Source organism: Thalassophryne amazonica, chromosome 22, assembly GCF_902500255.1.
Source record: "Thalassophryne amazonica chromosome 22, fThaAma1.1, whole genome shotgun sequence".
Lineage (NCBI taxonomy): Eukaryota > Metazoa > Chordata > Actinopteri > Batrachoidiformes > Batrachoididae > Thalassophryne > Thalassophryne amazonica.
In genome coordinates this window covers 33,181,145-33,207,822 of record NC_047124.1, presented here as the reverse complement: position 1 = coordinate 33,207,822, position 26,678 = coordinate 33,181,145, and the positions used below count along the sequence as shown (strand labels likewise).

Genomic DNA, 26,678 nt, shown 5'->3' with positions numbered 1-26,678 from the left:
TGCGTGACGTCACAGTTAACGACCGTTAGTATATAGTTCAGCGCTCCGTAAACAATCTTCCCACAAACGCTGCAGTCCTGTTGGTTGCGGTAGTGCACAATTTAAGCTGGTTGCCAACCCACATTAAACACGAAATAAGAAGAAGAAGTAGAAGTATTTTGTTTGTGTTTACTGTTGTGTAATTATGCGGTCTGCAAGTCTACGATGGGAGACTTTGGAGGCCCTCAAAAACTCGCCGAAGGGACAAATTAAGTTCGACTCACACTGGCTGGAAAGAGGCGAGGTAAGTTAATGCTAAGCTAACGTGAGCGATGATCTTTTGTGGAAGCCTATTTAACACCACTTTTTTACACTACGAATTACATCTAGCTCAGAAAGTAACACTCAAAGCATTTATTTGGTGACTATTAGTGATGACGGTACAAAGAGGCCAAGGTTCGTTTTAGCAAGTAACCTTGACAGTTTTTCTGAGAAAAAAAAAGCAAGCCGGCCACTCCAAAAAACAATTTACTCATCAATTTCGTTTCAATGGAGGCAGTACAGACAGCTGCTCAGTTCCGGAAAACTTTTTTTTAAGTCCAGCCATAATGCAACTGAATATCCTTTATTGTGTATTGTTGTATTGGGTATTTGGATGTTATCTAGCTGAAAAAGTCTGGATGGTGTAGCCCTTCTACTTAAAGTGTGAAGCAACATTGTGTGGTGCAAATATTTGCCAGAAATGGATCACTTTGCCCGGTTCTGGATCATGACACTCTGTGTCACTTTGGGTTCATTCCTGGCATCTGGCTGGAGCCCTTCTAATGCAGAATGATACACACTGTGCCAGAGAATGTGTTTTGAACACAAAATGATATAAATTATACTTATTGCATGAGAATTTACTTAGTTTCAAAAGACACTGTTATACGTATTTACTAGCAAAAAATGAAGTGTGGAGGTGAGATTTCTCCCGAATTAAAAAGTAAAAGCCCCCACATTCATGCCCATTTCTGATGTTGAGATGACCCCCAAAGTACACATGACTCACAAGTACTGACATGAGACTGCTGCTTCAGTGATCTACAACCGGCAAATTTTTACGTCAGAGATAAATGCACGCAGCAATTAAACAGCAAGACATGACACACTAACATTTTCTACCTAAGTAAGTATTTTCCCACTCTAGAACCAAAAACACAGAATAGCTAACTCACCTTTGCCATGTCTTAGAGATCGTTACTTTCAAATTGCAGGAATGAGTGAGTCAGAAAACGCGTGCACACCGGAGACACCGGGATGTTTTGATTCCTCTGCTGATCAGAAGGATGGCTGGATCCGGTCGAGCTTGTGGTCATTTGTAGAAAAAACTTCAGTCTTTCCATTGGTACCAAGTATTGGCTTATTCGTGCTGATAACGAGAAATGGCAGCGCAAATACTACAACAGTGATCCGGAACTGGGCAAGTGACTGTGCTTGGAGCTTCAACCACTTGAGCAGGCAAGTTATCCTGGTGATTATCTTATCTGTGGATAAATGAATATTTCCTCAGATTGAGTCTTAGTATTGGACTTCTTCCTGGACATCTCGAATGCCTTCAGCACCATAAAGCCCCTTGTGCTCCAGGACAAACTGAACAGGATGTGAGAGAACCCCTGCCTGGTAACTTGGATCTCCAGCCACCTCACCGACAGGCCGCAGTATCTCAGTCTGAGGCACACCATGTCTGACACTGTGATCAGCAGGAGGAGTACAGGAACCTAGTGAAGAACTTTGCTGCCTGGTGCCACACAAACCATCTACAGTTCAAAATATCAAAGTCAAAGAAGCTGGTCATTGACTTTGGGAAGTCCAGCCCAAGTCCGCAACCAGTTCTGATCAAGGGAGCTGAGGTGAAGGCTGTGGATTCCTACAAGTTCCTTGGGCTGTGGCTTGACAGCAGACTGGGCTGGACAACCCACACCAACCACCTGTACAGGAAGGGACAGATCACACTGTACTTTCTGAAGAGGTTGTGGTCATTTAACATCTGCAGTAAACTCCTCTGGATGTTCTTCCAGTCTGTAGTAGCCAGTGTACACAGTGCACATCCAGGCTGAACAAACTGAACAGGCATGTTGGCTCTGTGGTTGACATGAAACTGGACTCTCTGACATTGGCAAAGAAGAGAATACTGGACATTATGGATGATGCCAATCACTTTCTGCGCACCGTCATCAGCAACCAGAGCAGCCTCTTCAACCACAGACTGCTCCTTCCCAAGTGCAGGACCAACAGGCTTGGAATTCGGTTGTCCCTCAGGCCATCAGACTGTTCAACTCCTCACTTTGGGGGGGGGGGGAGGAGGAGGAGGAGGAGGAATGAAAGGAACAGTAGTAGCCAGTAAACCAGTATTTATGTCTGGTATTGTCTGGTCTGCATTTATATAGTGCTTTTCTATCAGGCTATCAAAGCCCTTTACAAATAATGCCTCACATTCAGCCCGATGTGAGGGTGCTGCCATACAAGGCGCTCACTACACACCGTGAGCAACGAGGGGATTTTCCAGTCAGGCTGGGATTTGAACCAAGGATCCTCTGGTTTCAAGCTCAGTGCTTTAATCACTAGACCATCTCCTTAATTTATATTGTGTATTTCTATTAATATTTGCAAACTGTTCTTTTTTACTTTCACTTTAGATACGCTGTGTGCTGCTATACGATGCTGCTGGAACCTCAATTTCCCTGAGGGAGTCTTCCCAAGGGATCCATAAAGTTCTGTCTAATCTATCTAATCTAACAAAATGTGGGAAAAGCCAAGTGCTGTGAATATTACAGTGTATGGATTTACCTAATTAAACTCAAGCAGCCACTGTTTTATTTGTGCAGCTATCAGATTTTCAATTCCCCATAATTATTGCTCATTTCGGAATAACCTTTACAAGAAAAATTGTTCAATTGTAATTAAATCACTAACAAACCAAAGTTCAGATATGGAGTTATATCACAGAAGTCCAAAACAAGCAGTGTTTGGTATAAATTTGACCAAGAACAGGGGAGTTCCTACATGACTCGGAACATACAGAATTATATGTTGAATATGAAATGTTGAACATATTTAACTAAACATCGGTGTGTGTGTGAGAGAGAGAGATTTTCTTTGAGTTTGTAATTTACTGTTTAAAGCTTGCATGCATGATATTAACTTTTCTGTGCTTCTGCAGGATATCTTGGCAGGGTACAATGAGGTTCTCAGCTTGTCCCCATTTGCTGGTGCTGTTCTGGATCGGCTTACCAACCAGTCTTTGCAGACATCATTTGTGAGCTCTGGACACTCCAGCCCTGGCTTTTCTGTGGAGAGTCCAGCCTGTCCTTCTTCAGCTGCATCTACTCCTGAGGTCAACGGTAAACCCACTGTGCTTTCAGTGGCTCTGCCTTCAAAGTTTGACGCTGAGCAGGTGAGTCTCCCTTTGACTACACAATGATCTGACATTTTTGTTGTCTCATGGTGTGTGTTAGTGTGAGCAATTTGTGTGTGTCCATATAATTGAATATGTTTAATTAAATTATTTGCTTTTGTGGTTTAATTTATACACGTGCAATCTCACCATGTTTTGTGTGCCAGTTACAGCTTCTAATTTCTGTGCAATGAAATATGGGATATTCCTCCATTTTTCACCCTTTATGTCACACGACTTACTTGCACTGTAAGTAGTTGGTAATCAGATTTAGAAAATCCAGCTTTGCTGATGATATTCATCCGCATATACAGTAAAACCCACCTAAACCGTCAATGTATAAATGGATACTCGCACTCACCGGACTAAAGCAAAAGTCCCAATGTTTTTCTGTGGTTTTCCATGTAATGGCCCAGTCACACAGCACACGGCGATTCCTGAACAAAGGGAAAAAGTAAAAAAACGTTACAATTCGTTGAGAAAAGGTGGACGAAAGAGCTTTTATCACCGAACAGTCTGCGAAGCAAGAGCGCAAAAGGGACGAAAGAGGAACTTAACAAAACCGTAGCTCACGATCTCAATGAAAGGCGCCTGGATATTGGATATTATATTATAATGGATATTTGCTCACATGAGACAGAACGTCCCACCCCATCGCAATGCATTTTCAGTAAAACCCCCTCGGGTTTTTAATGAAAACAGTCTGGATGTGCCCAGTCACAACAGGCACGAAATGAATTTCAGCACCGACACTTGCTGATTTGAGGAAATTCGATGCCTCTATTTTTTTCAAACTGTGCTCAGACCTGGCACCTAAACAAGGCAGGCCTTTATTCAAGGCCGGTGATTAACAAAATGCTCCTTGCTGACTGCACTGTAATATGGTGTTAAGGTTCATATATCCCTGGGTGTGGCAAACCAAAGACAACTGCTTTAGATCAGAGCCCTCTGTGGGGCTGCGAACCCTCCCCACAGCATGACATGCACCTGCCAAACAATGGAGACCCAACAGGGCCGTGATTTGTCACTTTTACATTTTCACTCCTTCCTCTCCCGTCATATTTTATCTAATAGTTTTTGCAGTGCGCCCGCAGATTACATTTTGATCATGGATCAAATACATTTGATAATAAGACGCCCACCAACGCGACAAAGAACTTTAAAAGGGTCATGCGCATGTCAACGCCATTGCATGGCCACCGAGTTGTAGAAGCATAAATCAGGCTTTACGATTTTAAGGCACCGCAGCGGACTGAGGGGAAAAAGAGTGGCTCAGCTACATGTAATGCTTTTAATGCACATATTGCCCAGCACTTATTTAAGGCAGGCGTTTATTTTTTCAGACAAAAATTTGACTCAGCCATTAAATGAGGCAGCTCCTAATTCAAGGTCAAGGCTTTTAATCAAGGAAATACGTAACCCTGATTGGTGCTGGAGATTCCCCGTAGATTGTTCGGCCTGGTCTGTTTACTAATAAAATGGATTTTAAAGGGTAAAATGAATAGTAACAGGTCTCTTTACAGAGTACATCAGCATGCCACACGTCACCAGCAGTTAATCAGAGAAATTGAGTAGTGCCATCTGTGGTTGTAAACAGTGCCATCTTGTGGTCATAGTTGACAGTACTGTATTATCTATTTATTTATTTAATATAGTGCATCCTGAACGTATTCACAGTGCTGCACTTTGTCCACATTTTGTTATGTTACACCCTTGTTCAGAAATGGAGTAAACTCATGGGGATAGTCGTGTGAATACTTTGTAAATACTTTCCAGGTGCACTGTACAAGTTGCTTTGGAATATGTTGTAAGACCTCCCAAACTCATTAAAAAAAGACAAAACAAACAAACAACCAAAAAAACAACAACCCAGTAATTTGTAGTCAAGATGTCACCATGAAAGAGAGTCATGTCTGTACTTTTGACACCATATTATCTTTTAATTTAGATATTAAAGGTTACTAAAAAGCCTTTTTCCAGTTTGGAAAAATTCCAGAGATTGTTCCCATATTGGTTCAGTAGCTTTTGCTTAAGCATGATTTCATTTTATCCAAGTTTCATATGGTTATTAAATTTTTTCATTTTTTGTTTTTTCCATTTATTTTTGGCTGTTTATTCGGATTGTACTGGCAGCTGACTAAACAGCTCATCCTCCACTTCCCTATCCATGGCCAAGTCCTGTAACTCTTCCCGAGGGATCCTGAGGCATTCCCAAGCCAGATGGGAAATATAATCTCTCCAGCGTACCTTGGGTTTCCCCTGTTGGATGTGCTTGGCAGGTGTCTCTAGGGAGATCACTTGGAAGCATCCTCACTAGATGCCTGAACCACCTCACCTGGCTAGTTTCAATGCGAAGCAGCAACGGCTTTACTTGGAGTCCCTCCCAGATATTCAAGCTTCTCACTCTGTCGAGGAGTGTAAACCCAGATACCTGACAGAGGACTCTTACTTCCACCCCTCTTATTTCCTTACTCTTACTTCCGCCGCTTGTTTCCGTGACCGTTATTATTTCAGTCATTACCCAAAATTCATGACTGTAGGTCACGACAGGAATGTAATTTTACTGATAAAACGAGAGTGTCACCTTCTGGGCTCAGCTGCTTCTTCACCACAATGGTCTGGTACAGCTTCCCTAAAACATCAGACGCCGCCCCAATCTGTCTGTCGATCTCATGCTCAAACCTATCCCCATTCGTGATCAAAACCCCGAGATACTTAAACTCCTCCAATTGGGGCAGTAACTCTCTCCTCACCCGCATGGGGCAATCCACCCTTTTCTTCCAGAGGACCATGGTCTCAGTTGTTTCACACTTGGCATCAAATCTGAACATTTCAATAATGCTCTATTTATTTAGTTTACTTTGACATGCTTGTGTGTTGACAGTCATGTTAATTTACAGTTGTATGCAAAAGTTTGGGCACCCTTGATAATTTTCACGATTTTTCTTTATAAATCATTGGTTGTCTGGATCAGAAATTTCAGTTAAATATGTCATATAGTAGACGAACAGACTGACATTTGAGAAGTGAAATGAAGTTTGTAGTATTTACAGAAAGTGTGCAATAATTATTTAAACAAAATTAGGCAGGTGCATAAATTGGGGCACCCTTATCATTTAATTGATTTGAATACATTTAGCACTAATTATTGAAAGACAAAATTGGCTTGGTAAGCACTATTAAGTGCGCCATGAGCGGCACCGTCCCGACGCGCGAATTCCTCTGCACGTCTTTCATTACAAAATCTCCTGTAACAGTGGAATGTGCCGCAAAAGTGCTGATGTCCACATTTTCTGCGATTTCTCTGGTAGTCACACGACGTGCCAGATCAACACAGCCTTCACTTTGGAAATGATCTGGTCGTTTCAGCCTGTCGATGGCCGCTCGGAGCGCGGCGCGCCCTCTGCCGGTGTGGGCCGTCTTTAATCCGGTTGTAATGGTCCTTAATCTGTGTGACGCTGATAGAATCTTCACCGAAAGGCATCTGAATTTTATGAATGGTTTCCACCTGGCTGTCTCACACAGTTTACTGAAAAAATTTTCATGGAGCAAAGCGGCAGTCGCTCAGCCATTTCCCTGACAATGGAAATCCGACGAAGGGGCTGGACCAGTGCTCACTCAAAGCCTGCCCACAGGCGAATGACGCAACCGACAGGGGTGGAAAAAACTCACGCATGCGCACGAAGGTTCAAGCTTGGCTGATGCAAGCGCACATGATTCAAATCCATATCGTTTTTGAAAAAAATAAAAAGGTCCATTACTTTTTGGACAGACCTTGTATATTTAACTGAAATTGCTGATCCAAACAACCAATGATTTATAAAGAAAAATCATGGAAATCGTCAGGGGGCCCAAACTTTGACCTACCACTGTATCTTGTCTGTTTGGTTTGATTGTGCAGCCTGACTGAATGGCTCCACAACTAAAAGCTGATTTGCAAATTTTTAAAGTCACAAACAGTGACTTAGAATTAGAATTTAAATTAATTTAAAATACAATTAAAGTCACTTAATCTAAAATACATTTGAGAATGGAGACCTAAATGGGAAGCGCTGACCTACATTTCCTATTTTAACAGGTGAAATTTAACACTCTTCCTCAGCTATGATCCCCCCCCCCCCCCCCCAAAAAAAAGTGGAATGTTTGTGTTGAACTTGAGTTTTGTTGCACTTTAATGTGATACAGGCTACCAGCAGTCAGACGATGAACGGCCATTCAGAACCAGATGTTTGTAACGTTTCCAGCCCTACACTGCCGCCTGCCCTGTCTGTGCTTTCGCCCAGAGCCATGGAGATCGCGGGCCAGATACGGCTTTGTGAGGAGGAATACCGGGAAAGGGCCAAGGTGAGAGTGTCAGCTTTAAGTCTCTCCCCTAAAGCATCAGAAGCAAAGTTTCAAGTAATGTCTTGCACATATAAAATATAAACGCTTCCTTCCATCTCTTGGCCCAGATGGCACTCCGGCTGCGGCAGGAGAGACAGGAGCAGGTTTTTGCAGCCATAGTGAGCCATGCATCAGAGCAACTGAAACACTTTGAAGAGTTGATGGAGATGAAGCAGCGGCAGGAGCATCAGAGCATGAGAGACATGATCGACAGAGAGTAAGAGCTGGCATTTGCTGGTGGTGAACATTTCTGAGAAGGTTGATATGATGTGTGTGTTGAAACTCTATCTCCCACCCCCACCGCCTCTTTCTGCATGGCAGGACTAAAGAGAGCATAAGGCGCCAGGAGAAGCTGAAGGAAGAGCACAGAATAAAGGTATTGTGGTCTGCTGTATTTGAGAGGTTTGGTAGTTCTGTCTCCACGAGCACACATTAAATTAATAACACAATTTACCAGGCAGCAGCTTTGCTCTTGATGGTAACCAAACCGGGGTTTTTGAAAATTACAGCGCAATTCAAGCTGCATATCACTTCAACCACACCTGCTCCTAATTTTCATCATGCATGTGATGATGATATTTTCTGCAACAAACCTAGAAATGTCCAGCGGGTGGCACTGTCTATGGAATATTACATAAGCAAAACAGATGTGGTTTTTGGATTGACCTGTGGCACCAGAGTTGAGGAACATCTAATCAGTTTGTCCTCATTATTTGCCCTTTTAATTTAGAGAACTATAAGATGCGAGAACTTACTGTTCGTGACTTGTCTATTCCCACACTGGATTTTACAATATATATATGTTGAAAGTGAGCTTGAAGTCAGAGGTTCATCTGGGAAACTCAGGCCAAATCACCTACATTGACTTCACCATGAGCAGTCGGTGTAAATAATCAATGAACAGCTATTGAACTAATTATGATAATACAATGCAGGTTATGTCTTAAGACTGAGGTCACAATGTTACTGGTGTTGACTGTTGCTCTTGTTTACAATTTGTATCTTGGAATTTTCAATCGGGAAATAGTGACATTTCTGTTTGTCTGGATTCCTGTTCCTGTTAGCTAAAAACACTCTGTATGTTCTGTCAGTTTGGTGTAGTATCGTTGCCCTCATCCAGTCACCACTGGTTACTTAGCGGTTTGATGACTGCTCATGAATGCTGCCAGTTAATCAGTTTGGTCTTCATCCTTGTTGCTGTCAGATCCTGAACCTGCGCCAGCGGGAGGCGGAGCTTGAGCGCCAGCGGGAGGCGGAGCTTGAGCGCCAGCGGGAGGCGGAGCTTGAGCGCCAGCGGGAGGCGGAGCTTGAGCGCCAGCGGGAGGCGGAGGGCAGTGAGAGATTACGGAACCTCAACAGTATCCAGAAGGAGATCTTGCAGCTCAACCAGCAGCTGCAGCTGTCCACCCAGACTATGACCTTCATCCCGCCAACCTGTCTCAGTACATACAGCACCCGTGGGAACCAGCTCTGCTCTCAGGTGTCAGAGGTTGTGAGAAAAACATCAGAGGTCAGTTATGGAGTTTGTTTATATTTGATATTTCTTGCTCTGAAGGGGGAGGGGGGTCACTCAAAGGGATACCCTTGTGACTGTGAGGTCTGCATTTTTTAGTTTATTTATTTTTACTTTATTTTTGTTACTTTAACCGTCTGGCATCCACAGCATCAGCTTCTTTTTGGCTCCTCCCCTGGTGGGGACACCACAGCAGATCATCAGTCTCCATCTCACCTGGTCCTCTGCATCTTCCTCTGTCACACCAACCGCCCCATGCCCTCCACCCGGCAAGTCCATAAACCTTCTATTTAGCCTCAATCTTGTCATCTTGCCTGGTGGCTCCATCCTCAGCATCCTTCTCCCTGTGTACCCTGCTTGCAAATGTCCTTCTATCACAAATCAGTCCTGCCTTTTGTCCACCCACTCCACCCTGCCTGCACTTCATGCCTTTATCACACTCTCCACTTCTTTGCATAGTTCACCCTCCAAGTATTCCAACTCATCTACTTTCACCACTGCCACTCACTGCAGCAGCAGTGCTCCACTGTGCTCCTCTTACCATTTATTGCTTGAATGGTTTGCTTAAATTCAGCTCAGGTGTAGAACTTTGTTCAGTTTGAGTCTGTCTTTCTGGGACATATTCAATGAAACTATTATATGCAGATTGTAGCTTGAACAAAAAATTATATATATATATATATATATATATATATATATACACACACTGAGGAAAATAAGTATTTAAACACCCTGCAATTTTGCAAGTTCTCCCACTTAGAAATCAGGGAGGGGTCTGAAAGTTTCATCTTAAGTGCATGTCCACTGTGAGAGACATAATCTAAAAAAAAAAAAAAAATCCAGAAATCAGAATGTATATATTTTTTAAATAATTTATTTGTATGTTACTGCTGCAAATAAGTATTTCAACACCTGTGAAAATCAATGTTAATATTTGGTACAGTACCCTTTGTTTGCAATTACAGAGGTCAAATGTTTCCTGTAGTTTTTCACACACTGCAGCAGGGATTTTGGCCCACTCCTCCATACAGATCTTCTCTAGATCTTTCAGGTTTTCAAAGATTTTCTATTGAGTTCAGGTCTGGAGACTGGGCAGGCCACTCCAGGTCCTTGAAATGCTTCTTACGGAGCCCCTCCTTAGTTGCCCTGGCTGTGTGTTTGGGGTCATTTCATGCTGGAAGACCCAGCCGTGACCCATCTTCAATGCTCTTACTGAGGGAAGGAGGTTGTTTGCCAAAATCTCGCAATACATGACCCCATCCATCCTCCCTTCAATACTGTGCAGTCGTCCTGTTCCCTTTGCAGAAGAGCACCCCCAGAGTATGATGTTTCCACCCCCATGCTTCATGGTTGGGATGGTTTTCTTGGGGTTGTTCTCATCCTCTAATCAGAGGTGGGACAAAGTCGTCATGAATAGTCAAGTCTCAAGTCAGCATATTTGTAATAGTGCATCCCAAAAATCCTAGATTTCCCCCTTTTGCATTGTTTTTGTTTTCAAAAATGTGCGTCATGTTCTTTGTGTCAAAACACAAACAAGAACTAGGATTTGGATGTGAGTAAGACTTCTCTCTTCTTCCAGGGAGATTTTCCTTGCATGGAGGACATGAATGTGGCGGATCGAACCCTTCACGAAATGAGGGATCTCCTCCAGCTGTTGCACAAAGAGGCCTCTGAGGTGCAGGAGAAAAAGAAAAAGGAGCAGGAGGAGGAAGAGGAGCTACAAAAGCAGGCAGCGATTCAGGCCCAGCAGCTGGCCGAGAAGACGGCCGCACAGTTGGCCAGGGAGAAAGCTGAGAGAAAAGGTGAGATTCAGACAGTGGAAGCAATCAGGAAAATTAAATACTTGTGTTAGCTCACTGTGTGGGACCATGGCATAAGTGCATTAAACAACGAGAAGCCGTGCATTATACGGTTTGAATGCATGACACGGAGTCTAAAACACCACTACGCGGAGTAACACCACTCCGCTTTGCTTCAGGTTATTTCCAGATTCCGTCTTTGTTTTAATCTGTCGAACCCCAAGCAATTTCTTCGTGCTTTATTGTTTGCTCTCTATGGGCTTATTTTTCACTGCACCTGCACATCCTGTACCTCTGTGGTAACAATACAAACATAGCTAGTCATAGGTCAAACTCAGAAATGGCTTTTCAGCACTGCAAAGTAGTTATAATGCCATAAATCACAAAAGAAGAAATTCTATTGTAGTTTATTTTACAAAAACGTTTAAAAAAGGTGGAATCTCTCTATATAGCATTTTCCCAAGTGCCCACAGTCACAATTCAGTTTCAGTTTATTTCATTTATATAGCGCTAAATCACAACAAAGTTGCCTCAAGGCGCTTCACACAAGTAAGTCACAGCTGCCTTTCAGGTATTGTGAACACCGATACTTGACACTGTATTTTTCAGATTTATTCCTGCATGTTACTTTTGTATTGGTAAACATTTGACGCATGGTTTCTGCCACCAGGGCTGAAGTCCAACGCAGATGATGCTACACTGACGTGGTACAACCAGCTTCAGGAATCGGGAAGTCAGTGCGCTCAGTCCTTCAGTCTGCTCTCATCTTCTAAAGATACCCAGGTTGGTTTGTGCTTTTGCTTGTGAACTTCTATAATGCAGTATTTGGTTAATAATAATAAATTAACTATGTATGTGAAAATCAGTCCCCCTGTGTTTTGAATGCTACTGGGATTTAAGTGTTTTGGTGGGGTCAAACAAAAATCATGAACTTCTCAGATTTCTTATGCAATCCACAAGAGGGTGAAGTTCTTGGAAACTATTTCATACTAGAATTTTTGAATGTGCTTTAAAGAGTTCTAGTCTCTTTCTGCTGAGCTTGTAATTATGAGATGATCATGCATTTTACTGCAAACAAGCTAAAAGAGTTCAGATGGTTGCTCTTTGTCTACTGTTATATTAGTTATTACTGGCCTTCAGCCTAAAACTGCGCAATTTAAAAATATAGAAAATTTGCCAGATTTCTCACTTGTCTGCTACTTTTGAATGTGAACTTTATGTAATTTTTAGAGAATTAAATTCATATGTAAAAGTGATCCCATGGTGGGTGATAATGGCAACAAAGGATTTATTTATTTATTGTGCTACAGAACATTTATTTTGTGCCACAATGGTGACATGATAGACAAGTAAGAAAAAAACCTGCTGTTGAAGTGATTCTTATGTGAAACAGCAGCTGACGGCTTGATTTATTTCTGAGTTGGTTTTTGTGCAGACTGTCTTGATTTCTCTTCCCTGCATTCAGATCAAGAAGCTGAGGATGGACCTTAAGAAAGCAGCCACCACCCCTATTAATCAGATCTCCAGCGTCTCCGGGAACCAGCTTCGAGAAATCTTCGACAAGTTGGACAAGCTGCTCTCCGGACGACCGGTGGTGACTGGGGGGAGGTCTGTCTCCACCTCTGATCATCCACAGGGCCTGGACTTTGTTTATTATAGAACAGCAGAGATGCTCGTGGTGAGTCATCTTATTTGTGTCTAATATATAAAGTAACAAAAGAGTTGGTTTCAAAAAGCAGATAGCACAATAATAAGAAATGGTGGTCAGGTAAAATTCCCAAAATACCTTTTACATTTTTAAATTGAGTCTTTAATATTAAAGGTAAATTCTTTTCCCCTCTTTGTTACAACCACTATTTTCATGTCCCTTTAATTTACAAAATTATCCTGATACTAGAGCTCTTGCCATAATTCTATTGTACCTGCATTAGTGGTACCTGTCCACCAGGTGGAGTTATTGCTCCATTTCAAAAACCTGGAGCAGGCTGCTGTGCAACAGGACAATGAACCTGCACTGTATATCCTTTTCCTGCTTTGTGAGCATCAAGTGTAAACTGATGCACTGTCTGATTCAGGCACAGACAGCACATGCGTGAGCGGGGCGTTTGGAGCTACGCAGGAGTCTAACACTTTTGGACTTTTGCACTATATATTTTGGGATTTTTAATCCTTGTTGCGCTCTGCTTTTTTGAATGCAAGTCACTGACAAACAACTGGGACCAAAGAAAGTGGCTGAGGATATCGATGACATCAAACAATCTCTGGAGTTTTTGTCGGAAGAGGTTTCTGCTGTCAGGCAGCAGCAGAAAATCATTCTGGACTTGGTCGAGGAGGTGAAGGTGCTGAAACTCCAGAATGATGAAATGGATAAGCACATATGGATTTGAATCACGTGCGATTACATCAGACATGCTTGAACCCTCGTGCACATGCGTGAGTTTTGTCACGCCTGTCGGTGACGTCATTCGCCTGTGGACATGCTTTGAATGAGGAGTGGTACAGCCCTCCCGGCTATTTTTTCATTGTTCAGAAATGGCGCTTTCCTTTATCAAAATTTTTTCAGGACCTATGACGCACATCCGAGTGGACACCATTCGAGAAATTCAGCTGGTTTTCGGTGAAAAATTTAATGGCTGATAAGAGATTATGGAGTGTTACTTTCGCTTTAAGGACTGCCCACAGCGCCGGTCGACGCGGCGCGTTCCAAGGTCCCGTCGTCTGGGTGTTTCGAGCTGAGAACATCCACATTTCAGGCTCTGTTGATCCAGGACATCGTGAGATAACAGAGGATTTTCAGAAGAGGTCGGGATCAGCATTTTATCCGGACATTCCACTGTTAAAGGAGATTTTGTAATGAAAGACGTGCGGACAGATTGGCTTGTCGGCGCACAACCGCTCATGGTGACGTGCCACAGGAAAAACACCTCCGTGTTGATAAACCTTCTGTAAAATTCAGGCGGCTTTTGATGGCTTTCAGCGAGTGAGTATCTGAGAAATTGTTTAACAGCTGGGCATGTTCCAACTTGTCCTGTAAGACTCGAAACACCCAGACGACGGGGCCTCGGAGCGCGCCGCGCCGACCGGCTCCGTGGGCAGTCCTTAAAGCGAGAGTAACACTCCAAAATCTCTCATCAGCCGTTAAAATTTTCACCGTAAACCAGCTGAATTTCTCGAATGGTGTCCACTCAGTTGTGCCTTACAGTTTTTGAAAAAATTTTGATCAAGCAAAGCAGCAGTCTCTGAGCCATTCCTAAAAAATGAAAAAAATCGACGAGAGAGGGGACCACTACTCACTCAAAGCCTGCCCACAGGCGAATGACGTAACCGACAGGCGTGAAAACTCTTGCATGCCCACGAGGATTCAAGGATGTCTGATGTAATCACACGTGATTCAAATCCATATAGTGTTTGGGGGAAAAAAAAAAAAAAACAATTTTATTTATATAGCGCCAAATCACAACAAACAGTTGCCCCAAGGCACTTCACAATGTAATTCAAAGCCATACAATAATTACTGAGAAACCCCAACGGTCAAAACGACCCCCTGTGAGCAAGCACTTGGCGACAATGGGAAGGAAAAAAACTCCCTTTTAACAGGAAGAAACCTCCAGCAGAACCAGGCTCAGGGAGGGGCAGTCTTCTGCTGGGACTGGTTGGGGCTGAGGGAGAGAATCAGGAAAAAGACGTGCTGTGGAAGAGAGCAGAGATCAATCACTAATGATTAAATGCAGAGTGGTGCATACAGAGCAAAAAGAGAAAGAAACACTCAGTGTATCATGGGAACCCCCCAGCAGTCTAAGTCTATAGCAGCATAACTAAGGGATGGTTCAGGGTCACCTGATCCAGCCCTAACTATAAGCTTTAGCAAAAAGAAAAGTTTTAAGCCTAATCTTAAAAGTAGAGAGGGTGTCTGTCTCCCTGATCCGAATTGGGAGCTGGTTCCAGAAGAGAGGAGCCTGAAAGCTGAAGGCTCTGCCTCTCATTCTACTCTTACAAACCCTAGGAACTACAAGTAAGCCTGCAGTCTGAAAGCGAAGCGCTCTATTGGGGTGATATGGTACTATGAGGTCCTTAAGATAAGATGGGACCTGATTATTCAAAACGTTATAAGTAAGAAGAATAATTTTAAATTCTATTCTAGAATTAACAGGAAGCCAATAAAGAGAGGCCAATATGGGTGAAATATTCTCTCTCCTTCTAGTCCCTGTCAGTACTCTAGCTGCAGCATTTTGAATTAACTGAAGGCTTTTCAGGGAACTTTTAGGACAACCTGATAATAATGAATTACAATAGTCCAGCCTAGAGGAAATAAATGCATGAATTAGTTTTTCAGCATCACTCAGAGACAAGACCTTTCTAATTTTAGAGATGTTGCGCAAATGCAAAAAGCAGTCCTACATATTTGTTTGTTATGCGCATTGAAGGACATATCCTGATCAAAAATGACTCCAAGATTTCTCACAGTATTACTAGAGGTCAGGGTAATGCCATCCAGTAAGGATTTGGTTAGACACCATGTTTCTAAAATTTGTGGGGCCAAGTACAATAACTTCAGTTTTATCTGAGTTTAAAAGCAGGAAATTAGAGGTCATCCATGTCTTTGTCTGTAAGACATTCCTACAGTTTAACTAATTGGTGTGTGTCCTCTGGCTTCATGGATAGATAAAGCTGGGTATCATCTGCGTAACAATGAAAATTTAAGCAATGCTGTCTAATAATACTGCCTAAGGGAAGCATGTATAAAGTGAATAAAATTGGTCCTAGCACAGAACCTTGTGGAACTCCATAATTAACCTTAGTCTGTGAAGAAGACTCCCCATTTACATGAACAAATTGTAATCTATTAGATAAATATGATTCAAACCACCGCAGTGCAGTGCCTTTAATACCTATGACATGCTCTAATCTCTGTAATAGAATTTTATGGTCAACAGTATCAAAAGCAGCACTGAGGTCTAACAGAACAAGCACAGAGATGAGTCCACTGTCTGAGGCCTAAGAAGATCATTTGTAACCTTCACTAATGCTGTTTCTGTACTATGATGAATTCTAAAACCTGACTGAAACTCTTCAAATAGACCATTCCTCTGCAGATGATCAGTTAGCTGTTTTACGACTACCCTTTCAAGGATTTTTGAGAGAAAAGGAAGGTTGGAGATTGGCCTATAATTAGCTAAGATAGGTGGGTAGGGCTTCCTTGAGCAGCCTGGTAGGAATGGGGTCTAATAGACATGTTGATGGTTTGGAGGAAGTACCTAATGAAAATAACTCAGACAGAACAATCGAGGAGAAGGAGTCTAACCAAATACTGGCATCACTGAAAGCAGCCAAAGATAACGATATGTCTTTGGGATGGTTATGAGTAACTTTTTCTCCAATAGTTAAAATTTTATTAGCAAAGAAAGTCATGAAGTCATTACTAGTTACAGTTAAAGGAATACTTGGCTCAATAGACCTCTGACTCTTTGTCAGCCTGGCTACATTGCTGAAACGAAACCTGAGGTTGTTCTTATTTTCAATTAGTGATGAGTAGTAAGATGTCCTAGCTTTACGGAGGGCTTTTTTATAGAGCAACAGACTCTTTTTCCAGGCTAAGTAAAGATCTTCTAAGTTAGTGAGATGCCATTTCCTCTCCAACTTACGGGTTATCTGCTTTAAGCTGCGAGTTTGTGAGTTATACCACGGAGTCAGGCACTCCTGATTTAAGGCTCTCTTTTTCAGAGGAGCTACAGCATCCAAAGTTGTCCTCAATGAGGATGTAAAACTATTGATGAGATAATCTAGCTCACTCGCAGAGTTTAGGTAGCTACTCTGCACTGGTTTGGTATATGGCATTGGGGAACATAAAGAAGGAATCATATCCTTAAACCTAGTTACAGCGCTTTCTGAAAGACTTCTACTGTAATGAAACTTATTCCCCATTGCTGGGTAGTCCATCAAAGTAAATTTAAATGTTGTTAAAAAATGATCAGACAGAAGGGGGTTTTCAGGGAATACTGTTAAGTCTTCAATTTCCATACCATAAGTCAGAACAAGCTCTAAGGTATGATTAAAGTGGTGGGTGGACTCATTTACATTTTGAGCAAAGCCAATCGAGTCTAACAATAGTTTAAATGCAGTGTTGAGACTGTCATTCTCAGCATCTGTGTGGATGTTAAAATCGCCCAATATAATTATCTTATCTGAGCTAAGCACTAAGTCAGACAAAAGGTCCGAAAATTCATAGAAAAACTCACAGTAACGACCAGGTGGATGATAGATAACAACAAATAAAACTGCATCAGAAGGAGTGCTTTAGCTAAGGCACATGAAGATTACACTGTGAAACAAAACGTTATCTAGTTAACTAAATCAATCTAACTGCACAGATTAAACAGTGAACAGATACAGCAAAACATTGCTGTGCTCCGGAACAGGAAGTGATACAATACCGCGGTGAGAGCCAACCACCAGTGGAGGTCCTCTACTGGTGGTTGGCCGGATAGTCGGATAGTTTTCTCACAGACCTCGTATATCAAAATCAGCCAAAAATATCATGGATTTGAGGGACTGGGTGAAACCTCGGCCATCTTGAAAAACTGTCTCTCAACGTGACCATCGCCTGCTACTCATTGTCTTGAAGCACAGCAGTTGCTGCCATTTTGGCCTAAGTTTTATATAGGTTAAGAGCATGTTGAGTCACGCTGATTAATACAGCAAGTATGAGAGAGCATATCTCACCCATATTGGCCTCTCTTCATTGGCTTCCTGTTAATTCTAGAATAGAATTTAAAATTCTTCTTCTTACTTATAAGGTTGTGAATAATCAGGTCCCATCTTATCTTAGGGACCTCGTAGTACCATATCACCCCAATAGAGTGCTTCGCTCTCAGACTGCAGGCTTACTTGTAGTTCCTAGGGTTTGTAAGAGTAGAATGGGAGGCAGAGCCTTCAGCTTTCAGGCTCCTCTCCTGTGGAGCCTGCTCCCAATTCAGATCAGGGAGACAGACACCCTCTCTACTTTTAAGATTAGGCTTAAAACTTTCCTTTTTGCTAAAGCTTATAGTTAGGGCTGGATCAGGTGACCCTGAACCATCCCTTAGTTATGCTGCTATAGATGTAGACTGCTGGGGGGTTCCCATGATGCACTGTTTCTTTCTCTTTTTGCTCTGTATGCACCACTCTGCATTTAATCATTAGTGATTGATCTCTGCTCCCCTCCACAGCATGTTTTTTCCTGGTTCTCTCCCTCAGCCCCAACCAGTCCCAGCAGAAGACTGCCCCTCCCTGAGCCTGGTTCTGCTGGAGGTTTCTTCCTGTTAAAAGGGAGTTTTTCCTTCCCACTGTAGCCAAGTGCTTGCTCACAGGGGGTCGTTTTGACCGTTGGGGTTTTACATAATTATTGTATGGTCTTGCCTTACAATATAAAGCGCCTTGGGGCAACTGTTTGTTGTGATTTGGCGCTATATAAAAAAAAATTGATTGATTGATTGACACACTGAGTAAATATAAAGTCTTAATCTTACCTGCTCATTTCAGTTGGGGTCAACAACAGTTTGACGAAAACTTATCCACATCAAGTGTCCTGATTGTGGAAAATGACGTCTGAAAATACTTTACTTTCTTACTCGTGGCTGAAGAAACATAGCGTTTAAAAGAAGTCCCACGGTGGTTTGTCTCACAGTCTGAACTAGAGAACGCCGGTGTGTTTCACAACCAGACAATGAACATATTTTAAAAGTTGAAAGACTCACAGCGCCTCATTCATTCACGTCAGTGTTTACACAGCGCCTCATTCATTCACGTCAGTGTTTACCACAGACATCAGTTGATTCTTCTGCATAAAATAAAAAAAAAAAATGTTAAAGTTTTCTAATTGGCCGCCGTGTCTAACAGAGAGGTCAAGAGACAGCGTCAGTGTGCTCGATGGCATGGTTGTCAATATTTATGTGTTCTGCCTGCCACACGAAAGGGTTCTGCTGGTGGTGGAAACACAAATCAAGCAGTACTGATCCGAACCGCTCGGTGGAAACGGGCTGTCAGCATATGCTGGCTAAATTGTCAAGTGTGACAGGTCGCTAAGTTATAACAAAATAATATTTAGCCTATGCATGAAGGTGATCAGTACTGTATAACAAAAAAAAAGATAATGATGTGCTTCTAAACTTAGCTCATTGCTTTATCTGCATTGGTAAATTCTTTTTTTTTTCTGTTATATATGGAGACAGGCTGGAAACAGTATGCCAAACTGGACTTTCTGATGGTTGTGGAGTAGCTTTCTGACCTCGGTGAACGTGGCTGTTGCTCTGGTGACTCTTGCAGTGTAATCCAGAATGATGGCAACTGTCTCCCTGTTGTACCGAAGTGGAGCATGGGTGCACGCCCGGCTCATTACGTTGACAGAGTCTTGAAATCGTGGAGCTTGTCCACTATCTTACATGGTTTCCCAGTGGGTTTTTTTTAGTTCCAGGCTTGTGTGTGAGCAGTCGATGAGCACCTCCTTATCCAGCTGTAGCACATCTGCTTTGAGACTGATGCTGTGGAACTCCATCCAGTTGTCTTAGGCAGCCCCGATATTCTGATGTTCCACCACCGTGCTCTTCCTTCCATCTCCTCTCTTTTGTCTCGTAGCTCTGTCACCTCTATCCTCAGCGTATTTACTGTAGTCTGCAAAGTCACCACCTCGCCTGACTACGAGGTCTGTCCATAAAGTATAGGTCCTTTTTATTTTTTTTAATATATATGGATTTCATTCATATGTTTTTACGTGAGACAAGCTTGAACCCTCGTGTGCGTGCGTGAGTTTTTCCACACCTGTCGGTGACGTCATTCGCCCGTGAGCACGCCTTGGGAAGGAGTGGTCCCGCCCCCTCGTCAGATTTTCATTGTCTGGAAATGGCGGAATGAAAAGGACTTTTTTCCATCAGATTTTTTTCAGATGCTGTTAGAAACTGGCACCTGGAAACCATTCGAAAAATTTATCTGGCTTTCAGTGAAAATTTTGCAGGCTTCACAGAGAATAAGGACTGTTAACTGTCGCTTTAAGGACCCCTTTAGGGACGGTCGCCGCGCTCCGAGCAGCGCGAAGACGCACAAACCACTGGATAATTTCTAAGCTGATGGCTCTGTGGATATGAGACGTCATGTGCTCTTTCTCTGGTAATCACAAGAGCTGGACATCAGCCATTTTCCCGCAGATTTCACTTTTAACCAGAGATTTTGTCATGGAATGCCGCGCGGAGGCTTCGCGCCTCACAACCGATTCGCTTGATGAGCGAGACAAAGGACACCTCCGTTTCGGCGTGTCAGAGGACAAGTTAGGACATGCCTGTCTCGGCTTTCAATGCTTACCAGTCCAGTAAGTATCAGAGAAATTGTGGAGAGCTAGACATGTCCAAACTTGTCCACTGACACGCCAAAACGGAGGTGTTCCTTTCACTCGCTCATCAAGCAAATCGGTCGTGATGCGCGAAGCCTCCGCGCGGCGTTCCATGACAAAATCTCTGGTTAAAAGTGAAATCTGCTGGAAAATGGCTGATGTCCAGCTCTTGTGATTACCAGAGAAAGAGCACACGACGTCTCGTATCCACAGAGCCATCAGCTTAGAAATTATCCAGTGGTTTGTGCGTCATCGCGCAGCTCGGAGCGCGGCGCGACAACCGTCCTTAAAGGGGTCCTTAAAGCGACAGTTAACAGTCCTTATTCTCTGTGAAGCCCGCAAAATTTTCACCGAAAGCCAGATAAATTTTTTGAATGTTTCCAGGTGCCAGTTTCTAACAGCATCTGAAAAAAATCTGATGGAAAAAAGCCCTTTTCATTCCGCCATTTCCAGACAATGAAAATCCGACGAGGGGGCTGGACCACTCCTTCCCAAGGCGTGCTCACGGGCGAATGACGTCACCGACAGGTGTGGAAAAACTCACGCATGCACACGAGGGTTCAAGCTTGTCTGATGTAAAAACATATGAATGAAATCCATATAGTTTAAAAAATAAAAAGGACCTATATTTTATGGACAGACGTCGTATGTTGACAGTCCGGTCTCCATTTCTTGGATTGTCTTTTTCATTTGGTGGATTACATAATGAATCGCCACCGTGTTGTTTTTTACTTCTGCTTTTACTGCCTGGAACTCACTTTTAAGGAAATCAAAGTCTTCAGCAAATGCGATTTTATTTCTGATTTTATAATCATCGGAATTTCAGTTTTCAGCGAGAGAAGAATTTCCAAATTCACAGAGTCGATGTCCATCTCTGGTTTAGCTGGCTGTGCCGGAGACATTCCTGCCAGGGTGGCAGCAGGAGTGTGTCTCGAGGTGGTGTTGGGCCTAGTGGTCACTGCTCCAGTGACTGTAAATTTGCCCAGATTCATCGCCATTTACTCAAATGTATACCTTCACCCCCCTTCTGAAATATTTGCAGAGCAAATTGGTTGATGTATTAATGTGCAGCGCAAGTATTAACTTAAAATATAAAAAGTTTGACAGGAGCTCAAACAAAACACATCTTACTCCATCACCAGCTCAACAGCGCCCCCGGGTAAAAGGTAACAGGTTACTTTATTTATACCCGTAGGTAGATTTGCTTGCAGTCAGCGAGGTAAACGTCTAATGCACATACAGGAAACAGTGTTACAACACATATTTGACATAAAATTATGTTAAAACTAAAATACCATTTAAAAAAAAAAAAAAAAAAAAAAAAACTCAAAAGTAAAGGTAAAAGTGTTCAAGGTTCCAACAAGTTAAAGTCCCTTCGGCTGCTCCCTTGTTTGCGCTCGGGGTCGCCACAGCAAATCCAGGGTGGATCTGCATGTTGATTTGGCATAGATTTTTACGCCGGATGCCCTTCCTGACGCAACTCCACATTACATGGAGAAATGTGGCAGGGGTGGGATTTGAACCCGGAGCCTTCTGAACTGAAACCAAGTGCATTAACCACTTGGCCACCACATTTAAAAAGAACAGATCAATAAAAGGCAGTGAAAATCCATGTGTGATAGCAGCTGCTGCTTATTCAGTTCAATGATAGCTGCAGGGGCGAAGCTATTTCTGTTCCACTTTGATCTCCACCTTGTCATTTTTATTTATTTATTTTTTCCATCTGTAGAAACAAGGAGAAGAGGAAGTGGCTTCCCATCACAAAGCAGCCTTCCCCATCGCTGTGGTGGTCTCGGGCATATGGGAGCGCCACCCGCGACTGGGAGACCTCATCCTCGCTCACTTGCACAAGAAGTGTCCGTATGCAGTCCCACATTACCCCCCAAAGAAGGCCGGCACATCTATGGAAGAATATCAGAGGTCAGTGGAACAAACACGTCACTGCGTGTTTCATGGAGACACAGTATGGGCTCTTGTGAAAGTATCTCTGTAATGACATGCAGTTGCTATTTCATATTTACAGACATGGTTGCCCCTTGGGTGGTAGAATATCTGATGCAGTTTCCAGGATGCTCTGTGCTAACATTAAACATATTAATGAGAATAAAGTCAGCTAATTTGGGAACGCAACTCCTTACCAATCTATGGTACACATAGATTATTTTTACCCGAGGCCATCAAATACGGCCATCGGATATTGTGAAGACTTGCCGTCCGTCCGTCTGTCTGTCTGTCTGTGCTCAGCATAAGTCCAGTGCTGTTGCTGCCAGAGTCTTCAAATTCACAGGGAGCATTCTTGGGACACAGACCTTGGATAATTGGCAATAAAATATATCAGTGACCACTAATTATTACTGTGTGCAGATAAACTTACACTCATGGATACTTTTATGTTGTGCTGCTAACCGGGACATTAAATAATGTGCAATGTGTCCTTTAGTTATCATAATTGTTTCACATGTTGTGTGCTTCCTCTTGGAAAAATAGATTTTAAAAATAAGAGAAATGTGTGTAAGGTTTTGTGTATTATGTCATCACATCTGCAGGGTTCTCGGTTATCGTGTTGATGACTCTGGAGTTGAAGCCCATGGGATTTTCCTGAATCGGATGACTGGCATGATTCGTCTCTATGCTGGCATCATCCAGCTGAAGTGGCCCGACAGCTCCAAGCAGGTGGTAACAAACAGCAACATCAAATACACACGCACACACACACACACACCATAAATATTTTTGCCCTTTGACAAATTTGCAACTTGCAGTTTCAGAACCAACCTCCATATATGTGCCAAGTGTGGTGTAAACTTTAGTGGAAAAACTTACATTTTGACCTATGACCTGGTCCTAATGGTTGACCTTTGGTAAATTTGGTCTTAGTTGGTGATTCCAGAACCCACCTCCTTAAGTGTCAGGTTTGGTGTAATTTGGACACAATACCTGGGAGGAATGGAAGGAAAAAAGAGACAAATGTTTCTCAAGTTAATGTGTGGTTGTCATTTTGTTTGTGTGTTGTTGTGAGACATGTGAATAACTGATGTTGGACCTCATGTTGTTTCAGTTGGGCCCTCACGGTTTGAACCACGGCTGGCGCTGGATCGCCCAGATGCTGAACATGGAGCCAGTGACTGATGTCACAGCGACGCTGCTGTTTGATTTCCTGGAAGTGAGTTTTGTGTGTGTGTGTGTGTGTGTGTGTGTGTGTGTGTGTGTGTGTGTGTGTGTGTGTGTGTGTGTGTGTGTGTGTGTGTGTGTGTGTGTGTGTGTGTGTGTAAGGCTGAAGCAACCGAACATGAAGCAGGGGAACCTCATGACCATGTTTTCTGTAACTGCTGAGAGTTTGTTCTACTGAAAATGCTGCAGAAACGGTCTCCCAGTGGTCTTCAAGAGTAACTATATCAGCACACTTGGAGCTTTGTGTGTTTAGAGAGAATGCTCTGGTTCATTTTAAAACTTTTTCTGTGCTTCTGCATTTTGTGGAGGTGTCTAAACTGTCGCCTTCATGCAGGTTTGTGGTCACGCGTTGATGAAAGCCTATCAGGACCAGTTCTGGAAACTCATCCTGCTGCTGAAAGAGGAATACCTCCCAAGGTACATGCTCACCTTCGACCTTAAATATGTGCATCACCTTAATATGAACAGTTCCAGAATACTTCAAATTATGAATGTAGTTTTTTTTTTTTTTAGGAAACACAATTTCACTGAAGAGTTTTGAATTATTAAATGAATCACTTGAGTCAAACATTTTGAAGCTTTTGAGTCCCGACGTCCAATTTAATTTAGATCCACTTCAAAATGACAAAAAAGTATAAATGTCAGAAAAAATATTCAATAAAATGTCAATGAATATCTTAGAGCGCAAAGTCAAATATCTCCCTTTGTTCAACATCCAGGATTTAAGTTGTTTTTTTCAAATCAATTTCTTATTAAATTGTATTCAGTTTATGTCACTTTTCTACCTGATTAAAGCTTTTGAAAAGTAAACCTACCAAACTTTGGGTTAGATCTTATTTAAAACCAGATTATCTGAAATGTAGCCTGATTAAATCCCCCCCTGCCCCTCCAAAAAAAAAAAAGGTTTGTATGAACTGTCTGTGGCCTTGGTGTTCTTCCTTCTGATGAGTATTTTATTTGTCTGCAGGATTGAGTCTGTGACGATCAGCGGGGACATGGCCTCCTTTGCCCGACTCAAGTTGTTTGTCGAGGTGCGTCACTCGGTGCTCGACAAATTTAAAAAGTCACATTTAAGTATGCAGTGTCTTAAAAAATGATGACTTTGTCTTTCACCTGCAGACGTCGCTGCAGAGTCGTTACATCAGCCCACCTGAAGGTCAGCTGACCGCATCCTTCTGGAGCTCATGACGTTGGAGGGGAAGTCAGCAATAATTGGACAACAAAATTATGATTTTTGTAGAGACTTCTTGTAGATATGCTGCTATATGATTCTCTCCCTCAGCCCCAACCAGTCCCAGCAGAAGACTGCCCCTCCCTGAGCCTGGTTCTGCTGGAGGTTTCTTCCTGTTAAAAGGGAGTTTTTCCTTCCCACTGTCGCCAAGTGCTTGCTCACAGGGGGTCGTTTTGACCGTTGGGGTTTTTCTGTAAATGTTGTACGGCTATTGCCTTACAATATAAAGCACCTTTGGGCAACGGTTTGTTGAGATTTGGTGCTATATAAATAAAATTGATTTTATTTTGATTTGTAAAAAAAGAAATGTAAATAAAGTTTGAAAAAAGAAAAAAGCTTCTGTTTACATTTTGCTTCTGGAAACGAGTCCAAGGTATGGTTTTTGAACGTACAATGTGAGCAGTCAGATCGCATCAGAGCATCGGGCTGTACAGTGTGAGAACATTAATTATATGCTCCGAACTTTTACACCCTGCGGTTTTGTCGCACAGTTTGAGCTGGAGCCAAGTACAATGATTGAAAATATCGTACAGTGTCTGCCCAGCTTTACGAAACAAGAAAAGATTTTTAAAGTGTTGAAAAATTTGAATGAAGGGCAACGAAAACATCAATCCGTCCGTGTTTCATTTTGCTGTCGTTCTTGATGTTTTTAATCGTTTGTTTATTTTGACTTCGTTCAACCAGCTGAATGTTTTCACACAGTACAGAAGCCTGTTTCTCCGCACTGAAGCTGCTGCTGCGTTCATGTACTGTCGGAAATTATAGGGCAAACTCGGCCTGCTTGCTTGGATTGTTTATTTTGTTTTTTATTTGGGTGAGGAGTCAGCTTCAATGGACTCAGGCACCTTATATAGGGAAGAATTAATCTTTTGTGTGGATACAATTAATTATTTTGGCACAAGCATCTGCTCAATTTGAAACAACAAAAAAAGTTGTGTAATTTCCAGCAATACTGGAATGCAGCAGCAGCTGTTGCGTGCGCTTATTATTTTTTTTACTAAATATAACAATATGAGTGTAGGAATGACAATCCAGCCCTTATGTACATGTAGCAACAAGTAGATAATTAAAAAGATTATGTAAAGAGCTGTTCTGGAAGACAGAATTCACATTGTGGATCAGCTGCGACTGGTGAAGATAACTGCACGTGAGTCAATGCACGTTCACACGCCCTGATCAATATACTGCTCTGATATATTCAATCATCTCTACACTTATATTTACTCCCCATTTTGCCAGTTTTCTGTTATAAATCAATGTATATAGTTTAGAACATAATGCAGTGACCACGGCACACCAGATTTTATTTATTTATTTATTTTTTCTTCTTCATTGGAGCAAGACGGAGTGCGCAGTGTCGTTAGACAGTGAGGTTTCTGATGATGGAGGTGATCCCTCTTTTGTTCTGGATGAGGAACAGTTTCTCCAGGACTCAGGCGCTATGAGCTCCGTCCCAGCAGAGTCCTGGAACTTGGAGATGCAGACACACACTGCTCCAGCAGTGGCTCCAGGCACATTTCGTTTAAACCGTTGAGATCGTTAGCTTCTGTTTTGTTAAGTTCCTCTTTCGTCCCTTTTGCACTCTTGCTTCGCAGGCTATTCGGTGATAAAGCTCTTTCGTCCACCTTTTCTCAAAGAATTGTGACTTTTTTTTACTTTTTTCCGTTTGTTCACGAATTGCCGTGTGAGTGGGCCATAATGATGATAATTGTATCTTCAGTCATTTGGCATAAACACGTTGTAGTCACTGTTCTCACTGTAAAATAAAAACAAAAAAAAAATTCACAAAACATAAATCAGATATCAGA

General features: G+C 42.4%; 1 protein-coding gene across 1 annotated transcript; it reads left to right on the top strand.

Annotated features, from left to right (window-relative positions):
• The first annotated feature begins 153 nt into the window (after window positions 1–153).
• LOC117504500 (nucleoporin GLE1-like) lies at window positions 154–24,827 on the top strand. The gene is made up of 16 exons (XM_034163956.1): window positions 154–283; window positions 3,182–3,415; window positions 7,601–7,759; window positions 7,867–8,015; window positions 8,120–8,174; window positions 9,003–9,026; window positions 9,075–9,308; window positions 10,891–11,113; window positions 11,781–11,893; window positions 12,576–12,788; window positions 22,198–22,388; window positions 23,015–23,144; window positions 23,527–23,631; window positions 23,974–24,086; window positions 24,607–24,670; window positions 24,759–24,827. The coding sequence occupies exons 1-16, from the start codon at window positions 185–187 to the stop codon at window positions 24,825–24,827; spliced, it is 2,175 nt and encodes a 724-aa protein (XP_034019847.1). The 5' UTR covers window positions 154–184.
• Window positions 24,828–26,678: the final 1,851 nt, after the last annotated feature.